This window comes from Rhizophagus irregularis, chromosome 27 (genome assembly GCF_026210795.1).
Source record: "Rhizophagus irregularis chromosome 27, complete sequence".
Classification (NCBI taxonomy): domain Eukaryota; kingdom Fungi; phylum Glomeromycota; class Glomeromycetes; order Glomerales; family Glomeraceae; genus Rhizophagus; species Rhizophagus irregularis.
Genome location: NC_089455.1, coordinates 3,025,973 through 3,049,640, shown reverse-complemented (window position 1 = coordinate 3,049,640; position 23,668 = coordinate 3,025,973). Strand labels below are relative to the sequence as shown.

Below are 23,668 nucleotides of genomic sequence, written 5' to 3'. Positions count from 1 at the left end.
ACAAACTGTTATAAATCACTATAAATTGATAAAAAAAACAGTAAAATTGCTATAAATCTCCTAACCAGTTAAATCTGTATAAATTTGAATGGTGATATTGTCTAGTATATATAGGTTAATAAAGAATCAATATAATATATTAAAATTGCTAAAAATATTATAAATCAATAAAATCATTATATTCTGTTATAATCTAGCAAAACGCTAATATGGATTTAGATAGTAGAATCTATTTTAAGCTATATCATGTAAGCTATGGTAATGAAAACTTTGAAAAATATAGAAGAATAGTTGATGCAATATGGTCTTTAACAAAAATATGTGATCATGAAATACCAGAAATGTAATGCTCTCGCATTTGTGATTCATTTAGAAAAATTTTAAAAAAGAACCTAAAAACCCTTTCTGGGAATAGATATATTACAATGTATAGAAAATTAATTGAAAGAAGTAATAGAATCCATAGTCTTCCATCCAATTATATATATTGTAGTACAGTCGCCACTGGTTATAACGAACCGGTTTGTACCGAAAACTTGTTGTATTGAACCAAGTTTCACAGAACCGATTTTTTTATAATTAATTGCACTGGATATAACGAAATCACATAATAAATTACTATATACCGCATCTGAACTTATTTTAGCCAGCCCAAGTATATCAGTTACATATTTAGTATACCGAACTATCACATGACTTTAATTAGTGATATAAAAGAATGGACTACCGGAAAAATTATTTCTGCTAGTATCAGATAAAATTTTCATTTGAATAGCTGGTAAATACTTAAAAAATCGATGAACACATAAATTTTAAATAAAACATAGTGTTATCTGTTATAGTAAGTCATGTAATCATCCGAACTTTAAATATTACAGTATATGCTGCTATAATTTAATTAGATAAAATTTATATACCGAACAGTTCGGTATATAATATGAATATCATATATCGAATTCACCATATACTGAACCAAAACGCTTAGAACGGCAGGTTCGTTATATCCAGTGGCGACTGTATACAGTACGTGAAAAACATATATGCTTTATTATATTGCGAAAAAGTTTAACTATGCATAATTAAGTCGTGATTCGCGAATGATCAGCATCAGATTATATGGGTTGTGTATAGTAAATTTGGGGATAAGATACATTATAACCAGTTGTAATAAATTTAAATCTCTCGTTGACAACCTTTAAAAACTGTCATAATGGCCCAAACTTTACGTGTTACTTTAATAAAACCAGGAACTATACTACTATAGTTCCTGAACTTCACTATGGATTTTATTCTTTTTATTGGTGGATAATTTCAAACGAAAATGAAACTTTATTTCCAATTAGGCTGGGACAACTAACTAAAGTTTGTCTTAACGAAGTAGATTTCATTTTAACTATACAAACTGGTTCTGGTAATAACAAATTAATGCCAATGTATTGTTGTCAAAGTGGTTTACATGTTGTTACAGAGCTAAGTTCTACAAAGGCTATTTCTACAGTTTATAAAAACTGTTTCAATACTTCAACACGCTATTTAGAGTATCAAGCAATGGGTTGGAATGACAAAAATATCCTTGAAATTTTAAAACAAGATATTTAACATATTTCCGTTACTGTTAATGTAGAAAATTGTATAATTTTTATTTATGGTATAAGGACCTCTTCACGCGAAAAATGGCGTTATGCAGGTTCAGGTTTTCAATCATCCCTTCTTCATATGTATGAAAAAAAGCAGTCAATTTTTGTATCACGGATTAAGGGAAAAAAATGCATAGTTAAAATTTACCAAGAATCTGCTTTAATAAACTAATTTAAAGGCGCAATGCCAGATGAAGTGTAAGAAAAAACAGGACAACTGAAAAAATTTACCGGTACACAACTTTATGGTCTTGATAATCCAATTACAAAAAATTTAATTCAGCAGCATCGAACTCAATGCACTCTTAATGACTGAAATAATGAATATATTTTAGAAAGGTTATTTGATTATCATGTAAAAAGAAGAATTCTGGCAAATGCTAATTGGAAATATTTTTTTACAAGTTGAATTAAAACTGAAAATCCAATAATTGAATTAGAACCTGCTTTGCATACTATATATCCAAAAGAATATGAATTTAGTGAACATGAATTAAGTGCGTTGCAAACTATACTAAAAGCAATTGATGCAACAAATATAACTCCTTAGTTATCTGAAGAATCAAAGGTCGGTAAATTTGTGATATTTTTATTGTTATTTTTTTTATCTTCAAACACTAAAATAAATATTTTTTTATTAGCGTCAATTATGGATAAATCACCAAATGGAGAAGTAGACAAGGTAGCATTTGCTACTTTATATAAAAGTGGTTTTCTTACTAGTATTCCAAAGAATACGCCAAACGCAAAGACATACATTTTGGTGATGTGTTTTGAACGTACACTTGCTAACAACAAAAAAACTCCTGATGGAAAAAGACGTATACTTTCTATAATTTCCAATGAGTTTACCTATGGAGAACTAAAACAAAATTTGAATGTAATATTTTATAGTTTTGCTTTATATGTAAAATTTTAATGTACACGTTCTTGAATTCTTTTATTTTTAAAATTATGTAAATAAACTAGACATAAAAAAGACAATGAAAAATTTGCAAAAAATTATTACTGATATAATAACTGCTTTATTCAAAAAATCTGTATTAATTAATGACGTTAATAGTCATTTAAAAGAAATTTTTTAATTTTTAAAAAGGAGCTATGGTAGCAAATTATACTAAAAAAAGTTACACAACATCAAATCAATTTCAAATTTAAACATATCAAATTCAATCAAATTCAAATTTAAAATAAACTAATCAAATCAAATCAAATATCTGATTCAAAAAATTAAATAAAATACAAATTAACTTATATATTTAATTTGATTTAATTTTGCAAAACCCTAGTATTTATTATTATATAATTAATAACTAATAATATATAGGATGAGTGTAGAAAAAAGAGATCAAATTGAAATTTTTTTTAAAAAAAAATTTATAAATAAATAAATATAAATCTGATTATAAGATCATCTAATCCAAAATATATTTTTTGTCAATTTAGTTCTTTTTTCCAGCATTTATCCTAAAGATGTTGCCTGAAATTTAGTAGTTTTTGAAACTATTAAAACTGAAACTTGGTAAAACTATTTCTGAAATTTTTTTATTTTCCAAAACTGATAAAACTGGTAAAATTAATCTGAAACTGGTAAAACTAATCTGAAACTGATAAAACTAATCTAAAACTGATAAAACTAATTTAAAACTTATAAAATTAATCTAAAACTGGTAATTAATTTAAAATTAATAAAACTAATTAAAATTAATAAAAAAAATTCAAAATTAATAAAATTAATTCGGGATCTGTCTTCGAACTAATGAAAACTACTAATAAATTTCAGGAAACTGGTTTTGCAAATTAATTATCACTTAAATAGCTTTTGAGCTGATTTACCTAGAATTTTTTTTTTTAAGTGTTATATAATAATGTTCTGGGTATATTGAATGATAAATTTGCATTGTCAAATATTAATATCACAAGTTTGATCAACATATATTTGCCATTTAAGGCTACGTTGTTATACAAATTGGCGATATTGCTTAAAAAGTAACCAGCCAAATTTGTATTACAACCTGGCTGAAAAATAGTGTAACCAATTGCTTAAAACCGAGGGAATCAGGATCCATCAAAAATTTTTACATTGAACAATTAGTTAAAAAAATTTTTCTTTAGCAATACTGAATTCCAGCTTTTAAAAATGCCATAATTATTCAATATAAGAGGTGTGACAATCACAAAATTGATATTTTTTTATTAAAATGTTATTTATTTGCTGGTAAATAATTTATTTAAAGGTTATAAACAAGAAAAAACAAAAAAAAAGTATTAAAATTATTTATTTCTATTAAACACAGGTCGTGCTATATTTTGCTTATATTGAGTGGTGTATCTAGTAATTTTGCAGTTCTTCTAAACTACTTTTCTCTAATAATTTGTAAGTTCATTTTACATTTCCTGCATGTTATATCTATTGCTCTTATCTGAATTTCCCACTAAATTAATTTGCAAAATAATTTTCCAAAATGTATTAGTAGATTTCACTGGTTTGAAGACGGATCACGAATTAATTATTGTAATAAAAAATGTTATGAAACATTTAATGAAAAACTATTACAAATAATTTTTATTTTTTAATTTAAAGAAAAAAACTATTTTGCAACAGTTTTTATTAATTATTATAATAAAAAATGTTGTAAAATATTTTTTTATTATTTTATTTAATAAAAAACTATTGAAATAGTTTTTATTCTTTAAATTTAAAGAAAATTATTTTACAATAGTTTTCTATTATTGAAAGAAAACTGTTTTTTAGTAATAGTTTTTAATTGATTTTTTTTTTAATTTAAAGTTTATTAATTATGACATTTAATTTTCATACAAAATAGGTATTCTACATTACAAAAAATACAAAAAATAGGTCAACCACCCCGCAGTGCAATGAGAATGCATTAACAAACCTGGTGCAAAGACACCTTTGAACTATAAAAAAATAGATACAGGTTTTTAATTAATAAAAAATGTTGAAAAATGTTTTTATTATGATTTTTTTTTATTTTAACAGCTTTTTTTTAAAATCTGCATAAGTTTTGGACTAGTTTCTGGAATTTTAGACTAGTTTCAGAAGTTTTAGACTAATTTTGGGAGTTTTAAAATAGTTTTGAAGTTTCAAATAAGTTTTAGTTTTAGTTTCAGTTTTAATTTTGAAAACTGAAAAATAGTTTTGGGCAGCATCTTTATTATCCATATTTTATTTAATTTGATATAAGTATTAGAAAAAATATCTTTTTAAAAACTCTAATTTTTTAAAAATAATTTTATTATTAGTTTTTTTTTTACTTGCTATTTTTATTAATAATAGAATTTATAAAAGCAAAATTTTAATATATAAAATTAATAAGATAAAAATCTAAAATAATAAATCTTTATATAATATAATTTAATTAATATGGTATTCTTATAAGTTATAATATTATAAATTAACAATTTTACATTTAACTGTTAACTTGCCCTCTGGGTTAAATAACCTGGGTTAAATTACCCCTTTAAGATTTATATTTTACATTATTTTTTTTTTAAAAAAAAAAATTATTTGTGTTATTATTCATTTCACTTTATATAGATTTTATTTATTTGGATATTATATTACTAATAATCAGGTTAAATCACCCTGGTTAAAATTAGTTTTATATATATTTCCTATAAAATATTTATAAAAATATAACACTATCTAGTTTATTGAACCATTTTTTTTACAATATATCATACAATATAATATACTATTTTTTTACAATATACTAACAATATACTATTTTTTATACAATGTACTATTTACTATTTTTTTTTCTACAACATACTGATTTTTTAGAGTAAATATGGCATAACGTCTTTATATTTATTTTTTTACTTTTTACAATATATAAGCAACTGATGGGTATTTAAAAATTCCGAATCAAAATTTAACTGCTATAAACCACTATAATAATAATATTATATAATATATATAACTGATAATATGATAATTTTAGCCACTTAAGCTAAGCCGATTTCATTCACAAAGAAAATCACCTCTCCTCAAAAATATTAAAAAGTAATTTCTTTTTTAAAAAATATATATATATATATAATTCTTTTAAAATCTTTTTTTATATTTTCCGATCTCGATCTTTCTTTCTTTCTTTTTTTTTTTTTTTAATAAAATAAAAAAAAATCCTTGAATTTGTTGAATTTAAAATTTTTTTTAAAAAAAATACCTCACCTTTCTCCTCTCACTTATTATTTAGTAGCGACGTAGCGACTTTATTTTTATGAATAATATAATACTATATGTTCGAAAATAAATAAATAAATCTGCTAAAAAAAAAAGAAACATTTTTTTTACATTTTTTTAAATATTTAAGAACATTTAAAAATTATATATAAATAAATCATCATCTTTAATTTTAACAACATTATTTTCTTTTATATTAAAAAAATAAAATAAAATCTTTAAAATCTTTAAAATCACTTTTTTTATTAAAATAAAAAAATAAAATAGAAATATAAATAAAAAAAAAAAAAACGAAAAAAAAAAAAGGTTGAGATTTACCGTAGTAAAAAAAAAAACCCCCCGGTCTTAATTTAATTTTTTGACCGACCACCGACCTATTTATAGATTATCACGTTCATTGTTTAATTTTTTTTTTTTTTTTCGATTTTTTTTTTTGATCTAGAATATGTTTTCTAATCACGGGGAAAATGGGAAAATGGGAAAATAATATTCTCCTTAAATAAAAAAAAAAAAGAGGTTTAGTTTTATTTATTATTTATTTATTTTTATTTTTTATTTTATTTTCCCGTTTTTTACCTTAAACTCCGAAGTAAATATAAAAAAAAATGTCAAAATAAAGATGTCAAAATAAAGTGATCAAGTGTTTACGGTACTTACAGGACTTTACATTACATCTTTTTTAATGAAACAACAATGAAACAATAATGTAAAAAAAAAAATTTATACAGTATAACAGTATTATAAAGTTTAATAACACTATTATAATATATATAATATATTTACCGGTACATGTATTATACCTGTTTCAGGGAATCGGTGAAAAAAAAAAAAAATAATATCAGATATATAATATATTTATATTTATTTATTTACAGTTATCTGTTATATTAATGATTTATATAATGATTTAAAAAAAAACAACAAAGAAAAAATATATACGCATTTCCCGCAGTTTTTTTTTTAAAAAAAAACTCGTTATATATAATATATATTATATTATTATTACTTTATCAAGTTACTTTATCTATTATAAATATTATTTTATTATTATGATTATTACGATATATATGATAGATATATATATATATTCAATATTACGTATAAATCCCTTTGAAACTTAAGGCTTTTAAGCATTATTACTTTGATTGGTATCAAACTTCTATAGATAGACTTCTAATTGCATAGAATGAATATTCACTAAATAGATCACAACAAAAAAAAAAAAATTTTTTTTTATTTTTTATTTTTTATTTATTATTATTATTATTATTTCACGGAAAAATTTTAATCTTAAATTCTTGTTTGTTTTTATTTTTTTATTTTTATTTTTATTTTTTATTTTTATTTTTTGGTCAATGAAACGAAAAAAAAAACATTTAATATAACCTGTACATTTTGTAAAAATAATGATCATCTTAATATTAAAAATATTATTATTTAATTTTTTTTTTTTTTTAAAGTCAAAGTTTTAGCAATCTCACATGTTCATTCGGTAATTAATTTTTTTTTTTTTAAAAAAAAAAAAGAAAGTTTAACAATCTCACATGCTTACCCGGTAAATAATTTGAAACGGAATTTATTACAAGGGTGAAAATTTTTTACAAAAAAAAAAGTAACCAAAGGTAACGTAACAGTAAAAAAGTTTGACAGGTAATTATTACGCGAGATTTGTAAAACAGCACACGATATCAGATGTTGTTTGTGAATCTGTGTTTAAACTTTTTTTTAACCGCCATTATTTTCAAATAATGATAAAGTTTTTTTTTTTACAAAATTGATCGACTTATTAAATGTTGCTCAAATTTTTTTGGCGCCATAAATTTTTTAAAGTCGCACGACACTTATAATATATAAACAATAAAAAAAAAACGCGTAAAAAAGTTATCATTTGAATAAAAAAGCGAAAAATCTTTTTTTTTTTTTTTTTGCAAAAAAGGATTAAATTTTTTTTTCCTTAGTTTTTTTATGAATATAATTAAGAAAAGAGACGGATGTAAAATGAAGAAAAAAAAATAATATAGTAATAGAAATAAAAGTAGTAAAATCGTAAAAAAAAGAAGTATAATAAAAAACTAACGGAAAAAAAAAATATTTATATGGTATTTTATATAATATTCAAAAAAAAAGAAAAAAAAAGTGTGTAATAATACTTAATATGAATAATATAAGGGTGGTAAAAAAAGAAGTCGGAATAAACTCGAAAATGAGTAAAATCCTTAATTGAAAAAATTTCATAAACTAAATAATAATAAACTAAAGCACTAACTAAAAAAAAAAATATTAAGATATAATAATTATATATATATATAAAATAAAATATAATGCAAAAATAAAAAGTACAAAACTAAAATATATAATATACCCGAAAAATAATTTTTTTGTGATTTTTTTTTCTATTCTCTAATTTGAAAACCCAAAACCCTTTTTTTTTATAACAAAAAAAAAACCAATACAATTCTAATCCGAAGAGATTCATGTTTTTCGGTTTTTTTTTTTTGATTACCGTAAGCCCAAAAATATTAAATACAAAGTAAGGAAGATTATTCCTTACCAAAGAGAAAAAAAATGAAATTTGTCATCAACATAATTTATTCTTCTTACCAAATAATAAAATTTACTATAAAACAAAAAAAAAAATATATCATAATAGATGATGACTTAGTGTGTAGACTCAATCGTCCCATAATTATTATTTCTTTCGATTTCGATTATTTTACAATGATTGGTATTTTTTTTTTTTAAAAAAAAAAAGAGGAGAAAATTTACAGCTTATCGTTTATATCATCCCATTTTCATGTTCAATTGGCCAAGACTTTTTCCTAATTCGGTTGTTGGCGTTGTGGTAGAATTGTTACTACCATTTGCTGGTGGTGATTTTGAACCATGATCTGTCTTATCTCCATTCATTTGTGGGCTACTGGAATGATGACTATTAGAATCTTGTACGGAACCATCTCTAGTACCTCGTCCATTTGCATGGGTTAATCCATTACTATGATGTTGTTCACTATCAGAATGATATCCACCATGATGTGCTGACGCGGTATTAGCGGGATGACCATTATGATACATATTTTGGAATCCTTCTACATATTCTTGTGAATGATAGGCTGGTGAGGTTAGAGGATGATCGGGAAGTTCTGATGACTGTGGAATTTCAATTTTCATAAAAGGTTTACTTCCAGGTGCTGAAACGTTAGTGGCTCCTGTAGTAGGGATCTGACGGGATTCAAAACTTGTGAATGCTGAATTATGGGCATTAGATGTCGTAACTATAAAAAATTATTATTAAAAAGTATTATAAGTAAGTTTTATAAAACTAAAATTTTTTTAAAAAATATATTTAATATATTTTATTATATTTTAAATATTTGCAATATTTACCTTCCATACTGTGCATATCGATTTGCGGATGTTGACCTTGATGTTGCATAGAATTTAATTTTTGATCATGAGATTCGTTAACCATATTATTAGGATCATACATTTCATGATTTGGATTTTCACCTGTTTCTGAGATACTCGGCACCATATAAGAAGGATGAGGATGTTGAGGATGGAATCCTTGAGTTGGTCCATTTGGCATCATTAGTAACCCGTCATTTCTCATTGGTCCTGCTGTTACTGGTGGAAAACCACTAAAAGGTTGAGTATATTGTCCATATGGGCCAGGGAAAGGACCACCGCTAAAATCTGGTGCCATTACTGGACCTCCACTAGGATTTGAAGGGTGAGCAAATCCCATATGACGATCATTTGGGAATGCTGGATTCATTGCCATTGGATTATACCTATCATGATTATCAGCATAATGACCAGGACTTCTTCCTCGTACTACCAATGGAGCCGAAGTTGATGTAGCAACTCTGAAAGGTTGTTCAAATCCGTCAACTTGAGCATAAAGATCTACCATGACCACATAGTATTGTTGAGCGGCACGACGTTTTCCATTATTTGCAGTGGCGGTCTTAAATTGAATACGCTCGAATGTAACAATATTAGAATTGGATCCAACTGAACTTAAATTTAAATTGCCACCTGGACGAATTGGTTTTGGTACTGGAACCATTTGAGGTCCTTTATCACGTTTCGGTGTGTGCTGTACTAATTCGATCTTCTTATCACTATTGGAGACTCGCGCTGTAATTCCTAATAAAAATTGACTGATTGGATGAAATTGACCTTCAACTTCAATTAAACATGCTACTTCTGTTTCATTAACAGGATGTGTCATTCCTTGAATAGAGAATGCACTACTAATTTGAAAATAATTTCTTCTATAGCATGTCCAATCACTATCAGCCAAGAAAAAGCCACGATCAACTTTTGAATTAATTCGAAGTTTAAGACTGTTTGTGTAACAATTATGTAATATGTTCACATGGGTTGAAAGGGATGACAGGGAAATAAGGGAAAGAGGAGATCAAAAAATTAATAATTTAAAGTTAATTGACAATGCAGGAGATGGTAGTAAAAAAAAAAAAAAGAGTTACAAAAATGTTACACTTGTCCAACTTACCCATTATTTCTATCCATCGTATATACATTATAATGCTGTTGTGTTTGAGAGAAAAATGGACCAGCATCAACCGGAAAACCTAATGCATCGGCCCTACGTTTTCTTACTGCTCCTGGTTGGAATGGAGCAGCATGAAATGATGTTGTCGTAAAAGCGGGTCGATTATCCATGACTTTACGATCAGTCACGGTTGGTGTAGTTGAAGATGAAGTATTTGTTGGGGATCCATTCTGTCGTGGAGTTTGAGGTGGACCGGATGTAGACATTGAAACAAAACTATAAAGATATAATAAATAAATAAAAAAAAAAACAGATTAAGAATTTTATATTCTAAAGAAAAAAAATTTTTTTTTAAAAAAAAAAACCAATGAATGAATTGGTATGATTGAGGCGGTGCATAAGATATCGAGCGAGCCCATTTACAACAGCAATTGAATTCTTACAGCCACACACAAGCATATTACGTCTAGTAAACCACCTTACAGCCACAACGTTTTACAGTATTACACAACAAAAAAAAAAAAAAAAGAGCATAATAATCAATCCCATCTAATATTATAGAATGAATTGATATCCTAGATCAGTGACTACCTTTGAAACTGGGAATGTGTTGTATCAATATAAACTGGGCTGGGAAAAAAAGGAAACATGGTTGTTTACAGGGAGAAATGTACATATATATATATATTATATAACCCCTTGCCCGCCAAAAAAAAAAATTTTTTTTTTTGTTAAATAAAATAATCCTGGAAAGGAAGTGAAGGATAATAAAAGAATAGAGCTTATAGGACGAAGAGTTTCTAAAGACTTTTGTAAAAAGTATGTGTAAGGTAACACGCGGCGGGAAACCATTAACTTGCATACAAACCAAAATCAGTTTGTATACTTTGTACAAAATAGAACGCGGTACTAATATACTATGCTCGTTGTAATAATAACTGTAAAACGATACGCGGTAACCAACCAAACGTATAAAAAGTGGTGTGATATTATAACAATAAATGGCAATCTATTACTTACATTTGTTGGGGATGCATTTGATTTGGAGGTTGACCGTCATATTGAAAGGGTTGGATAAAATTTTCTGGTGGCATGCCGTTCATTTGTGGAGACATAGCAGGATGAGGATGGTGAGGTGAAGGAGGAACTTGATTTTGTTGTTGTAAAGACCACTTATCCTCTGTAATATTCATGGTATATATTCAAGAAACGTACGTAATACGTAGACAACGTTAAGAAAAGGTTTTACAAAATAAAGATGAGCCTAAAGTTTCCCCAGAGCTTTTTTTTTTTTTAAAAAAAAAAATACGTGGTAAGGTTATATATATTAAAAGTATTAAGTATAGAAAAGTTATAGATTGAAACCGTGTTCAAAACGTGTTTTAGAGATGGTAAAGAAGTATTGAAAAAACAAAGAAAAGAAAAAAAAAAATGATTAAAAAGAAATCTCGAAAGGTTTATAAATTAATTTTCGAATTAATTCGAATTAATTAGGAATTGTTGAATGAAAAGATTTTAAAATAAGGGAAAATTAATCAAATTAAATTAATAATTAAAAAACTATAAATGAATTATAAAGAATTGAAAGAAAAGGATAAAAGACATAAAATAAAAAAAAATAAATAAAATTGAAAGGGAATAATAAATTTTTCTTTTTTTTTTATTTTTTCAATTACTTACAAAACCAAGATACTACCAAACTATTAGGAAAATAGGATTGAGTTTGTACCTGGATCCCTTGGAGCAGGGAAAAAAAAAAAAAAGTGGTCCAATGTTACTCACCTTTTGTAGGCGCACAAGTTGACCTTTTTTGCTCAAGAACTCTGGAGAGTTATTTTGACGAAAAAAATCCCCGAGCACTAAATCTCACACTATATATGTTGATATTGTAAAGGTTAATTTGATTAACTAATTAACCAATAAAAAATTGATAAACCGGCAATTTATTGGAAAAATTTTTGGGGATTTTATAAAATAAAAACAGACGATCTGATTGGTCATTTAAGAGAACCCCTAATTTTCTTTAATCAAGTTCCAAACAGGTTTTTGCATTGATACACAAGAAAATCAAAAAAAAAAATCTCTTTTGATTAGCATTTATACTTGAATGAAAAAAATATACATATTATGTATAATATATATATTATACATTTTATATTAAAAAAAATAAATTAAATATAAATAATTTATATATATAAAAAAAAAATATAATATATATATATATATACACGTATACATATATACATATATATATACATATATATATACACACACATACATTACATACACACGAGAGCATCGTTTTGGAGCTAATTAAAAACGGTAAAAATTAAAGCCAGTACGACATATAATTTTTATGATAGACCAAGCGTGAATTATTTTATTGCATAAAAATAATATAAAATAAAAATAAAAATAAAAGAAATAAATTGATTTTTAATTAAATTTAATAAAATAAAAATAAACTAATAAATAATAAATTTATTTATGTTTATTTTCATTGATAATAAAATTGAATTTAAATTTTGTATAATTAAAATAGAAAGTATCGACAAAATGTTGTGGTGGTTCAATGATTGACTAGTGTTTATAATTGTTTATGTTCATTTAATTTCTAGAGAGACAGATGGAAATATCAACAATTAGGTATACGGAAACACAAACCGGTTTCCAAAAACGGTATTAAACAGATAACAAATCGGTATGATAAATGAGACCCTTGTAGGCAAGTACAATATTAAAAAGAAATGCCCTTGTGTTCTATAACATATTATTCCTATACTACAAAAAAGGGAAAATGCAGGTCGGTCAAGTGCGGGACTTGTGCACATGTAATCGATTTCAGGTGCGGGTAACATCCAAAAAATATTCGCACAAGATACCGTTTTTAGTTGTTTTTTAGTCAAAAAGTGTTTAAGTTAAAAAAATGATAGTCAAAGTGTAAAAAAATTAACAAAGCTAACTTTAATAACTGATAAACTATTATGATAAAATGGTTCACTTTTTTGAGAATTATACCGCGCTAATCCACATCTGTTCAATCAGTGATTTCATCTAAAATCTAATCCGTTAAAAAAAAAATTCTAAGGGGTCTTTTTTTTCATCTTTTTTTCTTTTTTTTTCCTTTTTCTTTTTTTTCTATCTTTTTTTTTTTTTTATTATTTATTATTATTATTTTTTTATTATTATTCTTTTTTTTATTCATTTTATAAGAAATAAGATTTATATTTCCAATTCAAATTATTTGAAACATTCTTGTTTCAAAAAATATTCAAAAAAGGTACAGCCGCTTTTTTTTTTTTTTAGGCTGTAGGAGCATACAAAAAAATGTTTGTAATAAAAAGATAAACGAACAGCATAGTTTTCAAAAATAGATTAGTATGTGTGCTTCCAACTTTCCAAAGAATCAAGATTTTCAAATACATTTTTTTTTTTTTTTTTTGCAGATTTATTACTTTTAGATGATTTGATAGGAACCAAAATAGGAAATTGTCGGACAACCATGCGGTAGTGTTATGGTACGATTATAGGTAAGTTACTTGTTCATGATTCCAGACAAATGCTTTGTGCAGCGCCGTGTGGGCGCACTGCGTACATAATTGATAGTGTAATCTTTTTTAATTTACTTTATAAATATAAATATATATATATATTTATATATTTACAAAAAAAGATTATCAATTTAAATGATATTCTTTTTATAATACCAATGATCGCGCAAAAACTTGTGTTCACAAGTTTTTACTCTATTTAGAATTCCTTCTAACCTAATCAAACTTTATCATTTTTTTTTTTGCGGAATCTTTCTCCATAATTACGGCTTTCTCTCATTTTGGTTTATTGTTTATGTTACATTATCCAATAAAATTATTACTTTTGCTTATTTTTGGGTTTATTTATTTCTTATTTATTTCGTATTTGTTCGTATGTAAATTATTTTAAATAGATTAATATAGAGATATTTATTAAAAACGAGGGAGAGTACAATATTTACCTTTCTCCACGGAAAAAATCATCAAATTAAAAAAATAAATTAATATTTCCATATAATAAATTGATCATCTTTTTGTGATTTGTTTTGTAAAAAAGAAAAAATTTTTAATCTTTTGTTGGTTTTTGTAATTTGTAATCTCCATCCATGCTTTTTTAATTAATTTTCTTTTTTACTACTGTACATCCGGTCATCCCAAAACATCTTTACACCAAGCATCAAAAAACCCTGTTGAACCCTTTTCTCATTTTCATGAATAAAAAACTTTCAACAATGCTTTGTACTCTGTTACAAATTTATTTAACTTGACATTAGTCCCTTAACCGCAAGTTATATATTTTTTTGCGCTAGTTTGAATCTTGCCAGCACAAGATCTATCTTTGTAACCAAAGTAACTTATTATTTTAACAATGGACAATAAAATCCTTGGCTTCTCCGATGTTTTATTTTTTTATTTTTTTTTTATTTTTATTTTTAATTTTTTTTTTTTGAATTTTTCAAGTTATTCCCTTTGTGTACCTTGTTGGTATTATTGTATTTGTTGGTAAAGAACGGGAAATGAAATGGCTTATTTTTTTTTATCTGATTTTGGTCATGATTTTCTTTAATAAATAAAGTAAATATTTTTTTTTTCTAAAGTTTTCGATTACTTTTTATATCTAATATAAGAAAAAGAAATTCCGAATTCATTTACATATATTGATATATATTGATTATAATAATAAATAGATTAACTTCCAAACCCCCTTAAAATTCATATCTTATTCAAGATTACATTTTTAGAATACTAATATAGAAATGAAAATAAAAAATGTTATCGATTAATTTTTTTTTTATACCGAAAAAAAAAAATTATATCGTTTTATCATGTCATTTTATTTTTTTACATTATTTTATTTGTATTTTATTTTATTTTATTTTATTTTATTTTATTTTATTTTATTTTTCATTTTATTCATTTTATTTATTTATTTTATTTTATTTTATTTTATTTTATTTTTTTTTCATTTTTTTTTCATTTTATTTATTTTATTATTTTATTTTATTTTCATTTTATTTTCATTTTTATTTATTTTATATTTATTTTTTATATTTAAGCTTAATAATTTTTTTTTTGTAATTTTTTTTTGCATAAAAAAAAAACAAATTATTAATTCTCGCATTATGTTTTCTTACACGATTCCTAATGTGTTACGATTTAAAAAAAAAAAATTAATAAATTGTACAAATAAAATTCAAATAAAGTTTAAATAAATACTTTTTTGGATGTAATGGATTATTATTTTATGATAAAATATTGTGAAAGAAAAAAATGACAAAAAAAAATTTATTATTATATTATGATTATGATTAATATGATTATTATCTAATATTATTATGTAACCCAATAAATTGTAAGTTTAAAAAAATATTTGAAAATATTAAGAAAATGTTTTTTAAGATTAATAATTATAGATATAGAAACGTTAAATAACGTTTTTTGTAGATATTTAGATATTAATTTTATATATTAATTGAAAATATTAAGAAAAAATAAATTTTTATAGATTAAATAATTAATAATTAGATATTAGATATATTAGATATTAGATATATTAGATATAAATATTTAATAATTAATAATTAGATATTACTCATTAAATATTACTCATGTTAGATATTAGATATAATTTATGTATTAATAAAATTAATTTAATGGTTTTTTTGAAATCAAATTGATAAAATTAATAGTAATAAGATAATAATAAATAATGTAATATTAAAAAAATATTTTAAAAATAAGTATAATATAAAATATAAAATAACTTAATGTTGAATTAATTATTTAATTAATACATTTTTAATTAATTAATACATTTATCCTTTTTTTTAAAAAAAAATAAAAAAAATTGATTCAAAATGCATATTTATAATTAATTAATCATATTGAAATAAATTAATTTGTAATTAATATATATCAGATATTTTATTAATATATCAACTTAGTAAATCTATTTAAAGTAAAATTTCAATTATAAATAATACAATATTAAATCTATTAGTTAAAATATAAATTTTATTGTAAATTAATTGGTTAGTTGTTTAATTATATGTTATTTAATCCTAAAATTCTAATGTATTAATAACTTATGTAGTTTAAGATATTTTTTAAAAAATTGGCAATTTTTAAAGTATTAATAAAATAGTTATAATAAATTAAATAATAAATTAGATAATAAATAATTTAAAATAAGTCTTGTGGTCTATCAAATAATAACATCAGGGCAATGGTGCATTCCAAATATTACCTATCTGATTAGTTACCTAATAGTATATTATATATGGGTTTCATAGCAGAATGTAAGTGATTTATAAGTTAATAATATTAGAATAGGCATATAATTTTTTACAATTTGTATATTACTAGTATCCTAATAAATTTATAAATGTACTGCAGTTAGCAAAAAAAAAATAAATAATCTAGTAATAATATTGATTGTTTATTGATTAATTTATTTTAATAATATATATATTTATAAAAATTAGTATTAATAATATTAAAAATTAAAAAATAAAAATGGTAAAGTAAAATAAAATTTTAAATAATATATAATATATATATAAATTAAAATTCATTAAATAGTTAAAAATAATTTTAAAATATTTATAATTCTATTCAAATATTCATAATCCTATTCAAAATATTTATAATTATATTTAAAATACTCATAATTATATTTAAAATATTTATAATCCTATTCAAAATACTCATTATCCTAATTAAAATACTCATTATCCTATTCAAAATACTCATAATCCTATTCAAAATACTTATAATCCAATTCAAATTATTTATAATTATATTCATTATATTTAAAATATTCATGGTTATATTTAAAATATTCATGATTATATTTAAAATATTCATGGTTATATTTAAAATATTCATGATTATATTTAAAATATTTATAATCCTATTCAAAATATTCATAATATTCATAATTCTATTCAAAATATTCATAATATTTATAATTCTATTCAAAATATTCATGATTTTTGTCAAATTTATAATTTCAATTTAATAAAAATTGAATAATATTTTAAAGTAATATTAAAAATAACTTGAAATTAAAATTTAATTTTCTAAATATTTCAATTTCAGATTTCAGATCTTAAAATTATTATAAAATTTTTGAAATAACAAATTAATTTAAAATATTACTAAAATTAAAATTAAAAATACTAAAATTAATTGTTCAATAAATAACTTATTTAAAAAAATATTAAATTTAATTTAAAACATTAAATTTATTTAAAAATAAAATATTAAACATTAAATCTAATTTAAAAATAAATTATTAAACATTAAATCTAATTTAAAAATAAATTATTAAATATTAAATATAATTTAAAAATAAAATATTAAACATTAAATCTAATTTAAAAATAAATTATTAGAAATTAAATTTAATTTAAAAATAAAATATTAGAAATTAGTAAATTTAATTTAAAAATAAAATATTCTTATTAAATAATAAATTTAATTTAAAAATAAAATATTATTAAATAATAAATTTAATTTAAAAATAAAATATTATTAAATAATAAATTTAATTTAAAAATAAAATATTATTAAATAATAAATTTAATTTAAAAATAAAATATTATTAAATAATAAATTTAATTTAAAAATAAAATATTATTAAATAATAAATTTAATTTAAAAATAAAATATTATTAAATAATAAATTTAATTTAAAAATAAAATATTATTAAATAATAAATTTAATTTAAAAATAAAATATTATTAAATATTAAATTTAATTTAAAAATAAAATATTATTAAAATATTAAACATTAAATCTAATTTAAATTTAATTTAAAAATAAAATATTATTAAATATTAAATATAATTTAAATTTAATTTAAAAAATAAAATACTAAACATTAAATTTAATTTAATTACTAGCTTTTTTACCTTTATATAATTACTAATATTATACTAATAAATTTGTAAATATATTGCAATTATCAAAAAAAAAAAAAAATAATAATTTAGTTTAATTTAAAAATAAAATATTAATAATATTAATTTGATTTAAAATAAAATATTAAATATTAATTTAATTTAAAAAATAAAAGTAAATTTATTCATCATCTGTGTGATACATTACCACTTTCCTTTTTTGTAAATTATTCATGTTGATCAAACTGCTTATATATTGCTACTTTTTTTAAAATGGTAATGATAAACATAAAAATTTGCATTACTAATGTGACATTTTAATAGTAATTTTTTTTATTAAAATTAATAAATTAAATTTGAAAAATATACTGCTTATTTTTCTTTTTAATTGATTATTACTCAATTAATATTATAAAGTACAAGCAATATTTCTTTAAAAAAAAATAAAAAAATAATATAAATTTTATATAGAAATAATTTAATAAATAATTAAAAATAATAGTAATCTATTTATTTTTTCATATTTTTCTTTCTTTATTTCTTTACTATTTCAATTTTACAATAAATATTATTTTTAAATTAATTATCTTTTGCTTTATTTTACATTTTATTAATATATATTATATATATATATTTATTAATTTACTATAAATTATTTTTATTTATTAATGTAATTATTAACATTAATTTCTATATTAATACTAATTATAAAAAATAAAAAATATAATGATTCTATTATTAACTTACTGGAAATAATATGCAAGAAAAAGTATTTTTTAGTAAAAATAAATCAGTTATTTTTAAAATAATGATGATGATTTCAGTTATTATTATTATATTCTGAAAAAAGTTTTTTATTATAAGAATCTTGCATTATTTGCAATTATAGTAAGGTATATAATTCTATATCAGATAAGAATACAAGCCATATAAAAAAAAATGCAGTATTCTTTTTTAATTAATATATTATATTTAAAACAAAAAATTTTGTAGTTTTTCTTAGTATTAATAAATTTATAAACTAGGAAAACGAAAACCGTTGAAGGGTGACGTTCACTTAATACGTTTACGTACATATACAAATAGTCATTACGTAAAATATGTTGCTAAAAATAAAGCATTACAAAAAATGTGATACAAAACATAAAAGGAAATAAGCAGGGGCTAAATTATAGTGACGTAGATGGAAAAAAGGAAAAATACATGGGTTAAACTGGTACTACAAATTTATCTAGTACTATACAATATATAGTCTTTCGCTACGCTCTGGACAATAAGCATACATATGCAACTTAAAATGACTCACATAGATTCACATAATATAAATAATATAGTTAAAGTATTATAAAAATTAGCGTAAAATAAATTTTATCATATAAAAAATTAATTCAAAACTCAACTTGACTTGATTCATGAGAAACATTAAGCATAATTATACTTTAAATTCTAGTATAATTGAGTTTAAAGATACAAAAAATTTACTAATTTAATAATAGAAGACATATTCTTTATAATAAATTTATTTAAAAATTTTATCTTAATAACAAGTCTTTATCAAATGATATAACAAGAATTTTTAATTAATTTAATTAATAAAAGGATATAGATTCTCACTAAATTATTGTATAAGAATAGGATGATAATAATATCTTAATTTATTTACTTTGAATTACTTTTAATCAAATAAAAAATTGAATCTAATCCTCAAATTGTATTTTAAATAATGTTACTACTCATAAACTAATTAATATGGAATAGGGATTCCACTTGCTTATAAAATAGATTTATCAAAACTTAAGGTAAAATTCATAATTAAGAATGTTTAAAAATTTTATTATATATAAATAAATTACGATTTTTTTTTTAAATCAATTAATTAATACTAGAATTGTTGTTTAGTTGAAAAATATTCATTATTATTATTTAAAACTAAAGAATAAAAATGAAGATGTTTTATAATTAACTTTAATAATATATTTTTTTGCAAATTAAAATTTAAAAGTTTTTCTATTTTTTAGCTATAAGCTATAATATTTTTTGGCTATTTAAAATTATTTTTATTAATAAAATTAATACTTAATTTAGCAAAACTAGTACTATAATATTTGTTTTTAGTAATATATTATTAGTTAGCCTTTTTTTCACTACTTTCTTTAAATGTCAAAAATATAATTGAACTTTTATATTTGATTAAACTTATTATACAGCATTTATTTAGATCTAATTTTTATCAGTTAGAAAAAACTTAAGGTTTATAAATTCATATTGTTTGGAATTTTAAAAAAATTCAACAAGAACTGCTATTTATATTTTATCGCTTTTTTTTAAATATTTAAAAATAAATAAGCTATAAACTATAAATTTGTTCAACTCAAATTCAAATACATTTACTATTTTATTTAAAATAAATAATATAATAAAATTTAGTAAAATTACAATGAAAAAAATATTTTAAAATTAAATTTTTCTTATATATTGCATTTACAACTACTTTTTTATTATTTTTTTAATTAGTTAAAAAAAGTTGTAATAAATCCAAAATATTGAATTTCAGATATGATATTTAATAATAATTTATTTAATTGAGTCTTTTTCAAAAAAATTTGTATTAAAATAAGTTGATTATTATTTTCTTTATATTGTTTTAAATAACTTGTATCCATTAGTAATGTATTTATTTTTATATTAATAGGCCACTATAATGCAATTTTACTTAATGTTCATTATAATGAGATTCACTATAATGAGTTTTGACTGTATATTAAATATAAGTTATTTAAATCAGATTTTTTTCTCATTAACTATTTTGTCTTTTAAAATGTTAGCAATCTTAATTGAAATCATTTGGCTGTATTATTAATAATAGTAAATATTGCTGAAGTGTATTTTTTTTTAAATTATATTTTTTTACTAAAACAAGATCAAACACAACTAAAAATTAATATTATTTAAATGAATAATAAACATTAAAAAGAAATGTTAAAGTTGAATAATAAGTATCAAAAAAACATGTATAAATATTAAAAAAAAATGTTAAAGTTAGTTACAAAGATTAAGGTAATTATAAGAAAAATAATAATTATATAATTAAAAAGTCAAAAAAATAAGGGAAAATTTGAAGAAATATTTTTATTTATAGATGGCAAAGCTAGTACTTTAATTTTATAATTTCAATTTTAGATATTCAAGAAATTAATGTATATTTTCTATTTTATAATCTTTTTACTATATAAATAATTAAATTGTTTTTGCTAATTAAATTTTTTACAAATTACAGATCTTAAAATATGCCTACTTGAAAGTTATCGGCTTTCAAATTACTTTTTTTTATAATTATATATATAATATATATTGTTAAATTTTTTATTATATACTGTATATTTACCACATTAATACTAGCATAGCGGACATCCCTATTTTATCACAATTTTGCCGATCATTTGCCGATCATTTGTTGATCACTATTTTATCATATCACATTTAATATTAGATTTTTTTTAAAGTTAATCTCAGTTATCTCAGCATCCAGTGATCAGAATTTTATGATTTTTAGCTTGTTAGAAAGCTTAGGACTTGATGAATCCGATCATCTTTATTTTACAAAATTTGGAGTTATATATCTTGAGATATTTGCATTCGGAATCTTCTAATTATTTTATTATATAATTTATCTTATTAGTTGGAGTAATTATACAATTATAATTCATTAATTTTCATTAATCAAAATAAAATATTAATTTTTATTATTAAAAAATTTCAATAAAGTGACTTTTGCAATTTAATAAAAATTATTATATTAATACTAATTATATATCATTATAATTTAACCATTGTTGATACATTATATCATATTGATTTTCTACATCACATTCTGTTCTTTCTAATATGTTTTCAATATTCTCTTCTCCATCATTTTCATCATCATTATTATTTTCCTTTTCAAATAAAGGGATTTCATTTTCTTTTAATGATGTCAACAATCTTTGATCCAAACTCTTAATATTTTTCTCAATTCCAGATGATAAATAATCAAAACAAAAATTACATTTATCATCATATAAAGTACTTAAACATTCTTTATGAAAACTGTGTCCACAAAGTAAAACAATTCCATTAGATAAATCTATACTATTTGATAATAAACAATTATTTGCATCACAAAATTTATCATCTGCTGGTATTTTTTGTGTATTCCAGCCTAAAGGAAGTACCTTTACATCCACTTCAATATCAAAACTTGGAAGATAAAATTTTGGATATCTATCATTATTAATTTGTTTTGTATTTCCTATATTCTGATGAATCTTATCAAATATTGAGAATAAAAATAATGAAACCTTTTTTCTTTTTTAAAGATTTTAATTCTTTAATTTGAGACTTAGCTGGATTTCTCAAATTAACAAAAGAATTTTTAAAAGGATTATTATTTCTTTCAGCATCAATAATTTTTGCTTTTTGTATAATTTGTAACTCTGAATTTGATTCTGCTGTTTGATGCCTTAAAGAGCTATGAAAATTTTCAACAAAATAATCATTAAAAATTGGTAAATTATTTTTTAAAATATTAATTATTAGATGATTTTTTGAAGTCCAATAAAATACATCACTTAAAAACATAAGTGGTGCTTTATTATAATTATGTCTTCTCAATCTTTGAAATAATATCCAAATTTTTACAGTACTTTCTAAATATCCTTCAAAAAATCCACTTCTAAAAAGTATTGCATATATATCCAAAGTAAGTGGAATAGAATTATCTAATAAATCTATCATCATTTGATATTCTGCATCTTTTAAATTTCCAAATCTTTTTGTAACAATATCACGAATATTTTTCCATCCATGATAAGTTAAATGTAAAATAAGATTGATTACTGTTTGTTTTGGTTTTTGAGATAATATTTTTTTATCTCCAAATAAGTTATGATATAGCATCTCAAAAAAGAAATGATATGTTTGAAATAGTATTTCTCTGCTGTTTAAAGAGACATGAAGTGGACCTATCATAGGAATTAAATTTAACACTTGCTTCTGGAACTCCAGAATTAATGCCTTTCTTAATTCTAAGTGTTATAGCTCTTCTTATATTTACTTGTCCCGGCCAATCAGCAATTACAGGAATGATAAAATTATTTAAATAATTTTCTTCAATATTTTCTAATCTTTCAAATGCTTTAAATACATAATCTAAACATTCAATATAATCCTTAGTATTATGTAAAGGATGCAAAATAAAGTCTACTAATTTGCTATTAGACATTGATCTTAATTCATGGTAATTTTGAATTCTACCATCATAATTATGAATATTAAGTAGTTCAACTCTATTTTCATAAGAATCTTCAATTAAAAAATTTTTCCATAA

At 21.5% G+C, this 23,668-nt stretch overlaps 3 protein-coding genes across 3 annotated transcripts; 1 reads left to right on the top strand and 2 right to left on the bottom strand.

Annotated features, from left to right (window-relative positions):
• Nucleotides 1-2,286: 2,286 nt before the first annotated feature.
• On the top strand, nt 2,287-2,556 carry OCT59_018549 (uncharacterized protein; the record flags this gene model as incomplete). Its single annotated transcript, XM_066148848.1, has 1 exon — nt 2,287-2,556. The coding sequence occupies one exon, from the start codon at nt 2,287-2,289 to the stop codon at nt 2,554-2,556; it is 270 nt and encodes an 89-aa protein (XP_066004736.1).
• Nucleotides 2,557-8,417: 5,861 nt separating this feature from the next.
• OCT59_018548 (uncharacterized protein) lies at nt 8,418-11,979 on the bottom strand. The gene is made up of 5 exons (XM_066148847.1): nt 11,387-11,979; nt 10,367-10,642; nt 9,355-10,196; nt 9,232-9,267; nt 8,418-9,119 (listed from the first exon to the last, which is right to left on the bottom strand). The coding sequence occupies exons 1-5, from the start codon at nt 11,557-11,559 to the stop codon at nt 8,629-8,631; spliced, it is 1,818 nt and encodes a 605-aa protein (XP_066004735.1). The 5' UTR covers nt 11,560-11,979; the 3' UTR covers nt 8,418-8,628.
• A 10,130-nt stretch (nt 11,980-22,109) lies between these two features.
• On the bottom strand, nt 22,110-23,238 carry OCT59_018547 (uncharacterized protein; the record flags this gene model as incomplete). Its single annotated transcript, XM_066148846.1, has 2 exons — nt 22,110-22,591; nt 22,641-23,238. The coding sequence occupies 2 exons, from the start codon at nt 23,236-23,238 to the stop codon at nt 22,110-22,112; spliced, it is 1,080 nt and encodes a 359-aa protein (XP_066004734.1).
• Nucleotides 23,239-23,668: the final 430 nt, after the last annotated feature.